Below are 13,434 nucleotides of genomic sequence, written 5' to 3' on the forward strand. Positions count from 1 at the left end.
AAAACAAAAAACAAACAAACAAAAAAAACAAGAAAAAATACTACTTTGCGTTCCATAAAAAAAAGAACTTAATCATCAATAAAAAAACAAACAAACAAACAAACAAACTTTTACTTGTGATCCTGAATGAAAAATAAAAATGAGGTAGCCAGTATTTTACATAACATTTTATAATACAGTACTTAATTGTTGCATTATGAACCATATCAGTGAAAAAAAAAAATCCCCTTTGCAAGAATGTTTTCAACAAACCACTGACAGAATTATTATGCTGCATTCACATGTTGACTGTTTACCACAGATGATAAACTGGATGTTCCCTTGTTTTCAGTGAAAGGATTATGGGAAATTCTGCCACTGTTGACACCTGTACACCATGACAGCACTTCCCATCAACAGCTAAAATTTAAGTTTCTCCACTCGTCACAGAGACAAGGACAAAACCAGATGTTGTTGTATCCTTAAAGATGGGTAAAAACAACCAGCGAGGGATGGACTATTACTTTGCTGAAACACACAGATTTATATCAGGTAAAAGGGAATCATTTGTGTAATATTACTGAGAAATTAAGCTGTAGTATCACTAAAAGCTGACTTTTTAAGCAACCATCAGAGACAGCTTGATCTTTTATTTAATACTTAAACTTTCAATTAAGTTGCATCTTTCAATTAAGTCTCATTGTCCGTCTCATTAACAGAGAAAAATTACAGCGTCTCATGTCCTCATCTGCCGTGTGCTTCTGCAGGTGACAGTGATTCTATTTTGAGGACTGTTGTGACATTTTCTCCTGTCGTTATGTGAAGGCAGCATAAGAGTAGCATTATCAGCGCATGAGAGAGTCAGAGAGAGCGAGAGAGGGGGAGCGAGAGATACCTGATGGCTTGAAACCAGTTAGCTGAACAATCTGGGAAAAAAAATATAGGAGACAAACACAACATTAGTGACAATGACATCATTTGACATGTTAACATATGGCTTTAGATTGACACTGAGATGTTGCTTACTTGGTTTGCTGATGGTGGTTTCAATGAGAAAATCACAAAGCTCTCCTTTCTGAATCTCTCTGAATTAAAAATAATAAAATAAATAAAATCACTCATTTGAATTCCAAAAGCGTTGTCTTTTGCTGCAAATAGCTTTGTTCATGCAAGGTCAAGTGAAACTGTGATTGCAGACACACTGACTAGTCAAAATGCATTTGCAGATGACACGCTGTTATAGATAACAGATGATATGTCTAAAACAGCATCTGAAACGGTCCTTTTTAGCACATGTGTAACACCCTTTGTTGTGTGGGCTGCCAGAAGAGGAGGTACTGCTGACCCACCACCAGAGGGCGCCCTGCCTGAAGTGCGGGCTTCAGGCACGAGAGGGCGCTGCCGCCACGGACACAGCCGGGGGTGACAGCTGTCACTCATTATCTCATGACAGCTGTCACCCATCTACACTTCATCATACTACTCCATAAAACCTGGACGTCATCTCCACCTCGTTGCCGAGATATCATCGACCTGTGACGGTAATATCCTCAGCCAGAATCTAATTGTGTCTTAGTCTGAATTCATTTTGCAGCTGCTTTCCTGTGGAGTACCTTATCAGTGAGGTTGGTGTAATCAGCGACGGCTTTGCTTCACACCCCAGCCAGATAAGTGTTGAGACAGGAGCTGCACGAGTGTGTGTAAGAGGTGGAGGTGGAATCTCCACCATTGTTGTTACTGGGTGTACACACACCCACTTCTTATTGTTTCTGCTCCTCTCCAGCAGTACCAGATCCGACATTCGGAGACGGTGGCCACCTGGGGACTCGGGACTTGGCAGCTCCAGTATTCTCCAGGATCAGTGGCGGAGGAAATTGTGTGGTTCCGGTTCTTCTCAGGACAGACGTCTTCTATCCTCGAGCCTGCCCACACGTCACCTTTGTGGATTGACTGTTTGCAAAATTCTGTATTCCTCTGTATTGTGGTTGTGCTCATTCACAACAGTAAAGTGTTCATATTCAACTCTTTCATTGTCCGTTCATTTACGCCCCCTGTTGTGGGTCCGTGTCACTACACTTTCCCAACACCCTTGTCGATATCTCAAAGGAATAACACTGGGGACATTTACATACAGTAGTGTTCAGAATAATAGTAGTGCTGTGTGACTAAAAAGATTAATCCAGGTTTTGAGTATATTTCTTATTGTTACATGGGAAACAAGGTACCAGTAGATTCATTAGATTCTCACAAATCCAACAAGACCAAGCATTCATGATATGCACACTCTTAAGGCTATGAAATTTGGCTATTAGTAAAAAAAAGTAGAAAAGGGGGTGTTCACAATAATAGTAGTGTGGCATTCAGTCAGTGAGTTTGTCAATTTTGTGGAACAAACAGGTGTGAATCAGGTGTCCCCTATTTAAGGATGAAGCCAGCACCTGTTGAACATGCTTTTCTCTTTGAAAGCCTGAGGAGAATGAGATGTTCAAGATATTGTTCAGAAGAACAGCGTAGTTTGATTAAAAAGTTGACTGGAGAGGGGAAAACTTATACGCAGGTGCAAAAAATTATAGGTTGTTCAACTACAAGTACAATGATCTCCAATGCTTTAAAATGGACAAAAAAAAAAAAAAAACATAGACGCATGGAAGAAAACGGAAAACAACCATCAAAATGGATAGAAGAATAACCAGAATGGCTTTTTGGGTCCAAGGGCCACATACAGTTTGTGAGACGACCCCCAAACTCTGAATTCAAGCCACAGTTCACAGTGAAGACAGTGAAGCATGATGGTGCAAGCATCATGATATGGGCATGTTTCTCCTACTATAGTGTTGGGCCTATATATCACATACCAGGTATCATAGATCAGTTTGGATATGTCAAAATACTTGAAGAGGTCATGTTGCATATGCTAAAGAGGACATGCCCTTGAAATGGGTGTTTCAACAAGACAATGACCCCAAGCACACTAGTAAATGAGCAAAATCTTGGTTCCAAACGAACAAAATTAATGCCTTGCAGATGTGAAGAAATCATGAAAAACTGTGGTTATACAACTAAATACTAGTTGTTGTTTTTTTAAAGCAGTTTGAACATAACAGTTTTGAGTTTGTATCGTCAACAGCAGATGCTACTATTATTGTGAAATTCCTTTGAATCCTTTGAATCCTTTGAATATTCAGCAATTATTTTAAGTATGCCTTAGAATCTATGGTCAGATCAGGTCAGGTTAGGTTAGGTCTGGTTACAGGTGGGTTATTCTGACTTCAGTGATTAAAAGTGCAACCACATATTTGTTAAATCCACCCACAAATCTAGCTGACTAAGTTCATCACATACAGGGAGTCCCCTAATTGTCATCCACCATCTTCAGCTGGAATCCATACCTCCTTTCACTGCCTCTTCCAGTAGATGATGACACATATGGTTGACCCAACAGCACTGATTAGCTGCAACAGTAATTGTTGTTGTTGGCCCTCTTTCAGATCCACATCGCTGTTGATTTGGTGGCCAATCCCATTTCTAAGTGAAATTCAAGTGTTGCGTGTCAAACAAAATTCATTCTTAATATTTCAACTCTTCAGGCAGGAAGATGAGCTAATCATTGAAATCACCTACAACCCCAATTCCAATGAAGTTGGGACCTTGTGTAAAATGTAAATAAAAACAGAATACAATGATTTCCAAATCCTCTTCAACCTATAGTCAATTGAATACACCACAAAGACAAGATATTTAATGTTCAAATTGATAAACTTTATTGTTTTTGTGCAAATATTTGCTCATTTTGAAATGGATGCCTCCAACACATTTCAAAAAAGCTGGGACAGTGGTATGTTTACCACTGTGTTACATCACCTTTCCTTCTCACAACACTCAATAAGCGTTTGGGAACTGAGGACACTAATTGTTGCTGGCTACATCACCTTTCCTTCTCACAACACTCAATAAGCGTTTGGGAACTGAGGACACTAATTGTTGCTGGCTTTTTAACTTTGCGCTGTTAACAATCTGGATGGTATTTTTCCATGATTACAAAAACTATTGGAAATGTGGACTCATCAGACTACAGCACACTTTTCCACTTTGCGTCTGTCCATTTCAAATGATCTCGGACACAGAGAAGGCGGCAAAGTTTCTGGATGTTGTTGATGTATGACTTTCGCTTTGCATGGTAGAGTTTTAACTTGCACTTGTAGATGTAGCGACGAACTGTGTTAACTGATAATGGTTTTCTGAAGTGTTCCTGAGCCCACGCTGTTGTGTGGGCCGCTGAAGAGGAGGTACTGCTGGCCCACCACCACCAGAGGGCGCCCTGCCTGGAGTGCGGGCTCCAGGCACCAGAGGGCGCTGCCGCCGACGAGGGCTGCCAGGGTGACAGCTGTCACCCATTACTGGACACAGCTGACTGCACTCAGGACGGAGGTATATCAGCAGGACAGCGTCTCCACCTCAGTGCCGAGATATCGCCTTGAGATTAAGGTAACCTTCTCTGCAAGCTCATATTGAAGACTCTGATAAACCTTGGTAAACCTTTTCAGGACAGCTGACTACAGAAAGCTACTTGCTTGGATAAGTACTCACCTTTCCTGCTTCATTGTAACAAGAGGTGGAGGCGGCTTCTCCCCTCTCCGTCTACTGGGTGCTGTCGCATCCATACCTGTGTGTTTGTGCTCTTTCCCGCCAGCAGTACCGGATCCGACGAGCGGAGGCAGTGGCCACCTGGGAATTCGGGACTTGGCGGTTCCAGTACTTCTGGGGTTCGGTGGCAGAGGAAATCTGGGTGGTTCCGGTTCGACTAGGACGGACGCCTCCTACCTTCGAGCCTGCCCACACGACACCAGCAGATTTCGGCTTCAAACTCCAAATTATTAATTGTTGTATTGGTTGTGCTCTTTTCACAACAGTAAAACTTGTTATTCACCTTTCTCCATTGTCCGTTCATTGCGCCCCCTGTTGTGGGTCCGTGTACCTACACTTTCACAACAGGATATCTCGGCCAGCGTCATGGATCCCGAGGGGCGTCAACCGGCTGTTGAACGGCCAATGGAAGAACAGGGCGCATCGGCGGCTTCGGGAGGGGTAGTCGGTGAGTTGCAGCGGATCCTCACCGCTTTCACCACTCGGATCGATTTAATGACCGAGCAGCACGTTCTCCTAAACCGCAGGGTGGAGGCTCTCGCCGCACAAGTGGAAGCGCGCCCTCCGGGCGCCGCTGCGGCTCTCCCTCCCGAGGACCCTGCGCGTGAGAGTGACGTTCCACTGGTCGTTCAACGGTCCCTTCCTCCGTCCCCAGAAGCCTACATAAGCCCTCCAGAACCGTACGGAGGCTGTGTGGAGACGTGCGTGGATTTTTTGATGCAATGTTCGCTCGTCTTCGCACAGCGTCCCGTGATGTACGCGACTGACGCTAGCAAAGTAGCTTATGTCATAAACCTGCTTCGCGGGGAGGCACGCGCTTGGGCTACAGCGCTCTGGGAGCAGAACTCACGGCTCCTTCATTCATACGATGGGTTTGTACGGGAGCTCAGAACGGTGTTCGATCATCCCAACAGAGGCGAGTCCGCTTCAACCGCACTACTGTCCATACGACAGGGGCGTCGGAGCGCAGCTGCCTATGCAGTCGCCTTCCGCATCGCGGCGGCGAGATCCGGCTGGAATAGCACTGCCCTCCGCGCTGCCTTTGTAAACGGACTGTCTCTGGTCCTAAAAGAGCACCTGGTGGCTAAGGACGAACCGCGGGATTTAGATGGGCTCATCGATCTAGTTATACGACTCGACAACCGGTTAGAAGAACGCCGCCGGGAACGAGGCGAAGGGCGTGGCCAGGCACGCGTCGTCCCTCTCCCTTCCGGGTCCGATCGAGCTCCGCCCTCCCCACGCTCCTCTGTTCCTGCGCTCCGTGGGGTCACAGCTCCCCCTACTGACGAAGCTAGGGACACGAGTAGGGCAACATTTAGGGCACCAGATGCACAAAGGAGATGGACCCACGGAGCGTGTCTTGTTTGTGGTTCAATAGAGCACCATGTGAGAGACTGCCCCGAGCGGTCAAACGCCAAACGCCCGCCCTTAGAGACTGGGTCAGGGGTGGGCCAAAACATTCACGTGGGACATACCCACATTGCTACACGACTCCCAGTCACGATCCTGTTTGAGGATTCAACCCTGAAGGCCCCAGCACTGGTGGACACGGGCTCTGAGGGGAATCTGCTAGACAGTAGATGGGCCAGGGAGATAGGGCTCCCTCTGGTGGCTCTTACCTCGCCTGTGCAGGTTCGAGCACTAGATGGCTCCCTACTCCCACCAATCACACACAAGACACCTCCAGTAACTCTGGTGGTGTCAGGCAACCACCGGGAGGTGATCGAGTTCTTCGTGACTCAGGCCACCTCCCGTGTGGTTTTAGGATTTCCATGGATGCTTAAGCACAATCCCCGGATTGATTGGCCGTCCGGGGTGGTGGTTCAGTGGAGCGAAACCTGCCATCGGGAGTGTCTCGGTTCCTCGGTTCCTCCCGGCTCCCAAGCTAAGGAGGAGGTCCGAGTCCCGCCCAATCTGAAGGCGGTGCCAGCGGAGTACCATGACCTCGCTGATGTGTTCAGCAAGGATCTGGCTCTCACGCTTCCTCCTCACCGCCCATACGATTGTGCCATTGATTTGGTTCCAGGCAGTGAGTTCCCGTCCAGTAGGCTGTACAACCTCTCACGGCCGGAGCGCGAATCAATGGAGACCTACATCCGGGACTCATTAGCTGCCGGGTTGATCCGGAATTCCACCTCTCCGATGGGTGCTGGTTTCTTTTTTGTGGGTAAAAAGGATGGCGGGCTTCGTCCATGCATTGATTATAGGGGGTTGAACGAAATCACGGTTCGCAATCGATACCCGTTGCCCCTGTTGGATTCGGTGTTCACCCCCTTGCATGGAGCCAATATCTTCACCAAACTTGATCTTAGGAATGCCTATCATTTGGTTCGGATCCGGAAGGGAGACGAATGGAAGACGGCATTTAACACCCCGTTGGGCCATTTTGAGTACCTGGTCATGCCGTTCGGTCTCACTAACGCTCCCGCGACCTTCCAAGCATTGGTAAACGATGTCCTGCGGGACTTCCTGCACCGGTTCGTCTTCGTGTATCTGGATGATATACTCATCTTTTCCCCGGATCCTGAGACTCATGTCCGGCATGTCCGTCAGGTCCTGCAGCGGTTGTTGGAGAACCGCCTGTTTGTGAAGGGCGAGAAGTGTGAGTTCCACCGCACTTCTTTGTCCTTCCTGGGGTTCATCATCTCCTCTAACTCCGTCGCCCCGGACCCGGCCAAGGTTGCGGCGGTGAGAGATTGGCCCCAACCTACAAGCCGTAGGAAGCTGCAACAGTTCCTCGGTTTTGCTAATTTTTATAGGAGGTTCATTAAGGGCTACAGTCAGGTAGTTAGCCCCCTGACAGCCCTGACCTCTCCAAAAGTTCCCTTCACCTGGTCGGACCGGTGCGAGGCCGCGTTCAAGGAGTTGAAACGGCGCTTCTCGTCTGCACCAGTTCTGGTGCAGCCCGATCCTAGCCGCCAGTTAGTGGTTGAAGTGGATGCCTCGGACTCAGGGATAGGAGCGGTGCTCTCCCAGAGCGGGAAGACCGATAAGGTCCTTCACCCGTGTGCCTATTTTTCTCGCAGGTTGACCCCCGCTGAACGGAATTATGACGTCGGCAATCGGGAACTCCTTGCTGTGAAAGAGGCCCTCGAAGAGTGGAGACATCTGTTGGAGGGAACAGCCGTGCCATTCACGGTTTTCACTGACCATCGGAACCTGGAGTACATCAGAACCGCCAAGCGTCTGAACCCCAGGCAAGCCCGCTGGTCACTGTTCTTTGGCCGTTTTGACTTCCGGATTACCTACCGTCCCGGGACCAAGAATCAGAGATCGGATGCATTGTCCCGGGTGCACGAAGATGAGGTCAAAACGGAACCGTCGGATCCCCCGGATCCCATCATCCCGGAGTCCGCTATCGTGGCCGCCCTCACCTGGGACGTGGAGAAGACCGTCCGGGAGGCCCTGACCCGTGTCCCGGACCCCGGAAACGGACCAAAAAACAGACTATACGTCCCACCAGAGGCTAGAGCTGCAGTCCTGGACTTCTGTCACGGTTCTAAGCTCTCCTGTCACCCAGGGGTGCGAAGGACCGTGGCAGTCGTCCGGCAACGCTTCTGGTGGGCATCCCTGGAGACCGACGTCCGGGACTACGTCCAGGCCTGTACCACCTGCGCCAGGGGCAAGGCCGATCACAGGAAGACCTCAGGGCAGCTACAGCCGTTGCCCGTGCCTCATCGCCCCTGGTCCCACATCGGCCTGGACTTCGTCACGGGTCTCCCGCCGTCCCAGGGAAACACCGTCGTCTTCACGATAGTGGACCGTTTCTCCAAGGCGGCCCACTTCGTGGCCCTCCCGAAGCTCCCTACGGCCCAGGAGACAGCGGACCTCCTGGTCCACCACGTCGTCCGTCTGCATGGCATACCATCAGACATCGTCTCCGATCGCGGTCCCCAGTTCACCTCACATGTCTGGAGGAGCTTCTGCCGGGAACTGGGGGCCTCGGTCAGCCTTTCGTCCGGGTACCACCCCCAGACCAACGGGCAAGCAGAGCGGGCCAACCAAGAATTGGAGCAGACACTACGCTGTGTGACAGCCGCGCACCCGACGGCCTGGAGTACCCACCTGGCCTGGATCGAGTACGCCCACAACAGCCAAGTGTCATCAGCCACCGGCCTCTCCCCGTTTGAGGTGTGCTTGGGGTATCAGCCCCCCTTGTTTCCGGTGGTCGAGGGAGAGGTCGGTGTGCCCTCGGTCCAGGCCCACCTACGGAAGTGCCGTCGGGTGTGGCGTGCTGCCCGCTCTGCTTTGTTGAAGGCCCGGACGAGGGCGAAGAAACATGCAGACCGGCGGCGGCCCCGGCCCCCACGTATCGTCCTGGGCAGGAAGTGTGGTTGTCCACCAAGGACATTCCCCTTCAAGTGGACTCCCCCAAGCTCCAAGAACGATACATCGGTCCCTTCAAAGTCCTCAAAGTCATCAATCCCGCCGCAGTGAGGCTTCAGCTTCCGGCCTCACTGCGGATTCACCCAGTGTTTCACGTCTCCCGGATAAAACCCCATCACACCTCACCCCTCTGCACCCCGGGTCCGGCACCACCTCCTGCCCGGATCATCGACGGGGAACCGGCTTGGACCGTGCGCCGGCTCCTCGATGTCCGTCGAATGGGCCGGGGTTTTCAGTACCTGGTGGACTGGGAGGGGTACGGCCCCGAGGAGCGCTCCTGGGTGAAGAAGGGCTTCATCCTGGACCCGGCCCTCCTGGCCGACTTCTACCGACGCCATCCGGACAAGCCCGGTCGTGCGCCAGGAGGCGCCCGTTGAGGGGGGGGTCCTGTTGTGTGGGCCGCTGAAGAGGAGGTACTGCTGGCCCACCACCACCAGAGGGCGCCCTGCCTGGAGTGCGGGCTCCAGGCACCAGAGGGCGCTGCCGCCGACGAGGGCTGCCAGGGTGACAGCTGTCACCCATTACTGGACACAGCTGACTGCACTCAGGACGGAGGTATATCAGCAGGACAGCGTCTCCACCTCAGTGCCGAGATATCGCCTTGAGATTAAGGTAACCTTCTCTGCAAGCTCATATTGAAGACTCTGATAAACCTTGGTAAACCTTTTCAGGACAGCTGACTACAGAAAGCTACTTGCTTGGATAAGTACTCACCTTTCCTGCTTCATTGTAACAAGAGGTGGAGGCGGCTTCTCCCCTCTCCGTCTACTGGGTGCTGTCGCATCCATACCTGTGTGTTTGTGCTCTTTCCCGCCAGCAGTACCGGATCCGACGAGCGGAGGCAGTGGCCACCTGGGAATTCGGGACTTGGCGGTTCCAGTACTTCTGGGGTTCGGTGGCAGAGGAAATCTGGGTGGTTCCGGTTCGACTAGGACGGACGCCTCCTACCTTCGAGCCTGCCCACACGACACCAGCAGATTTCGGCTTCAAACTCCAAATTATTAATTGTTGTATTGGTTGTGCTCTTTTCACAACAGTAAAACTTGTTATTCACCTTTCTCCATTGTCCGTTCATTGCGCCCCCTGTTGTGGGTCCGTGTACCTACACTTTCACAACACCACGCAGTAAGATCCTTTACACAATGATGTCAGTTTTTAATGCAGTGCCACCTGAGGGATCGAAGATCACGGGCATTCAATGTTGGTTTTTGGCATTGCCGCTTACATGTAGAAAGTTCTCCAGATTCTCTGAATTTTCTGATTATATTATGGACTGTAGATGATGGAATCCCTCAATCCCTTGCAACCGAACATTGAGAAACATTGTTCTTAAACTGTTGGACTATTTTTTTCATGCAGTTGTTCACAAAGTGGTGATCCTCACCCCATCTTTGCTTGTGAAGGGCTGAGACCTTTGGGGATGCTCCTTTTATACCCAATCATGACACTCACAATTAGTGTCCACAGTTCCCAAACTCTTATTGAGTATTGTTTGAAGGAAAGGTGATGTAACACAGTGGTAAACATACCACTGTCCCAGCTTTTTTGAAATGTGTTGCAGGTGTCCATTTCAAAATGAGCAAAAATGTGCACAAAAACAATAACGTTTATCAGTTTGAACATTAAATATCTTATGTTTGTGGTGTATTCACCTGAATATAGGTTGAAGAGGATTTGCAAATCATTGTATTATGTTGTTATTTACATTTCACACAATGTCCCAACTTCATTGGAATTGGTGTTGTATTTGAGGTCCACAGGTAGAAACAATTCATGGAAGGACTTTTACTCACTGAAGCTGTTACCCACTTCTATGTCTGGGAGAGCATTCATGAGTGTTGTGCTGTTGAACCACCACATTACTGAACCTGCTTGGGTCTTCAATGGTATTCTCCACAAGAAGACAACTGGTGCATTATTCATTATTGATGGTAATATAATAATTATTGATATTATTATAATAATTGTTTTCATATGATATATGACATGATATGTGTGTGTATGTGTATATGTATGTATGAGATTTTACGATTAATTATACGATTAATGGCTGCATGAAATACTAATAGTGACAACAACACAAGGCCAGGTTGAATTAATATATATACATTAAAGATAATTAAAAATAAAACACTGCACATTCAAGGATCCTGTCCATTCTAACCCTACACTTATGTCTGTGTGTTTTAATGCACTACATTCCACAATGATTTTAATGCACCATACAAGATGAGACCCACACACAGAAAAAGAAAAAAGAAAAAAAAAGAATTGGTCAGATACAAAGCAATAATCAATGTCACACTATTTTGAATGGTTGTTTAATCATTGTTGTTGTTGCTGTGGTATGGATTGATGTTATGATTATTGCTATTAATATACACAGATATGTGTTTTGTAGACGTGTGTGCATGTAAGTATATATATATATATATATATATATATATATATATATATATATATATATATATATATATATATATATATATATATATATATATGCTGGGGGGTTCCCATGATGCACTGAGTGTTTCTTTCTCTTTTTGCTCTGTATGCACCACTCTGCATTTAATCATTAGTGATCGATCTCTGCTCCCCTCCACAGCATGTCTTTTTCCTGGTTCTCTCCCTCAGCCCCAACCAGTCCCAGCAGAAGACTGCCCCTCCCTGAGCCTGGTTCTGCTGGAGGTTTTTTCCTGTTAAAAGGGAGTTTTTCCTTCCCACTGTCGCCAAGTGCTTGCTCACAGGGGGTCGTTTTGACCGTTGGGGTTTTTACGTAATTATTGTATGGCCTTGCCTTACAATATAAAGTGCCTTGGGGCAACTGTTTGTTGTGATTTGGCGCTATATAAATAAATGGATTGAATTGATATATATATATATATATATATATATATATATATATATATATATATATATATATATATATATATATATATATATATATGTATGTATGTATGTATGTGTGTGTGTGTGTGTGTGGGGGGGGGGGGGGTATGTATGTATGCATATGTATATATACCTCCTTGTGTATCATGTCTGTATTGTTTTATGTTATATGGTTATTATCCTTATGCATTTATTTCTTTATATTACCATTGTTGCCAGTGCTTGTTAATGCCTGTTTTGTTTTATGTTGTCATGGTGTCTTTGTCTTCTAATAAAGAAAAAAAAAAGAAAAAAAGAAGAAGACAACTGGTGCAGCTGCTGCAGAAAGGTGAAATGTTGGTAGTCCCTTGGCCTTTTCTACGTGCTGGGATTTTCAGTGCTGACACATCTGTGTGTTGGATAATTTCCATCTGATGCATCTTTTAACAATGTCTAGAGAACTGGCCTCCCACTGCCAATATTTGACACCTGGGTGTGTACATTTTTGGCACCAAATAAATAAATATGACATCAAATCAGTCCTTGAAAATGGGTCTGATCTCTTGTAAATGTATTGTTGGAGATCATTGTGAGAAATGTACTATTGTTTTAAACATGTTTAAAAATATGTGATGTCAGGGCACATCCTGATCCACAAAATGTGAATAATTAGATGTAATTTGTGCAGATAGGGACTAATATTTTGCAAAAAGTCGAATGCGAATGGATAAAGCAAGGGCTGGAGCAGAGAGGCAGATTTTGGCCAGAGCATTTTACAACATATTCAAAGAAACTGAAGCATCAAACCTGAAACACATCTCACTCTGCTTTTGCATACCGAAGTGGTACTAGTACACACTATCTGTCATACTTTAATTTTACACATGGGTTTGTTCTTTAATTTTGTTAGCGCCTGAAAAGAGCTTGAAATAAATAATTTCAGCTTGAATGTGGATTTTGCAGCTCAGTTATTTTGATGCCAGGCTGCAGTTTAAACCACAGTTGTATACAAAAGTTTGGGCACCCCTGATAATTTTCATGATTTTCCTTTATAAATCATTGGTTGTCTGGATCAGAAATTTCAGTTAAATATATCATAAAGCAGATGAACACACTGATGTTTGAGAAGTGAAATGAAGTTTCTAGTATTTACAGAAAGTGTGCAATAATTATTTCAACAAAATTAGGCAGGTGCATAAATTTGGGCACCCTTGTCATTTTATTGATTTGAATACATTTAGCACAAATTATTGGAACACAAAATTGGTTTGGTAAGCTCATTGACCCTTGACCTCCTTACACAGGTGAATCCAATCATGAGAAAGGGTATTTAAGGTGGCCATTTGCAAATATTTTTCCTCTTTGCATCTCTTCTAATGAGTGGTAGCATGGGAGTATCTAAACAACTCTCAAATGACCTGAAAACAAAGATTGTTCAACATCATGGTTTAAGATACAAAAAGCTATCTCAGAGAGTTTAGCTGTAAGTTTCCACTGTGAGGAACAAAGTGAGGAAATGGAAGACCACAGGCACAGTACTAGCTAAGGCCCAAAGTG

At 46.8% G+C, this 13,434-nt stretch overlaps 1 protein-coding gene across 1 annotated transcript in view; it reads right to left on the reverse strand.

The window, feature by feature from the left end:
* adgrd2 (adhesion G protein-coupled receptor D2) overlaps positions 1-13,434 on the reverse strand; it is a 415,295-nt gene that overhangs the window by 29,540 nt on the left and 372,321 nt on the right. Inside the window, exons 23-24 of the mRNA XM_034169723.1 lie at positions 1,006-1,064; positions 875-905 (exon numbers count right to left, since the gene is read on the reverse strand). Of these exons, the coding sequence (XP_034025614.1) occupies positions 875-905; positions 1,006-1,064 (90 nt within the window). The remainder of the gene's footprint in view (positions 1-874; positions 906-1,005; positions 1,065-13,434) is intronic.

Source organism: Thalassophryne amazonica, chromosome 5 (assembly GCF_902500255.1).
Source record: "Thalassophryne amazonica chromosome 5, fThaAma1.1, whole genome shotgun sequence".
In the NCBI taxonomy this organism is placed as follows: domain Eukaryota; kingdom Metazoa; phylum Chordata; class Actinopteri; order Batrachoidiformes; family Batrachoididae; genus Thalassophryne; species Thalassophryne amazonica.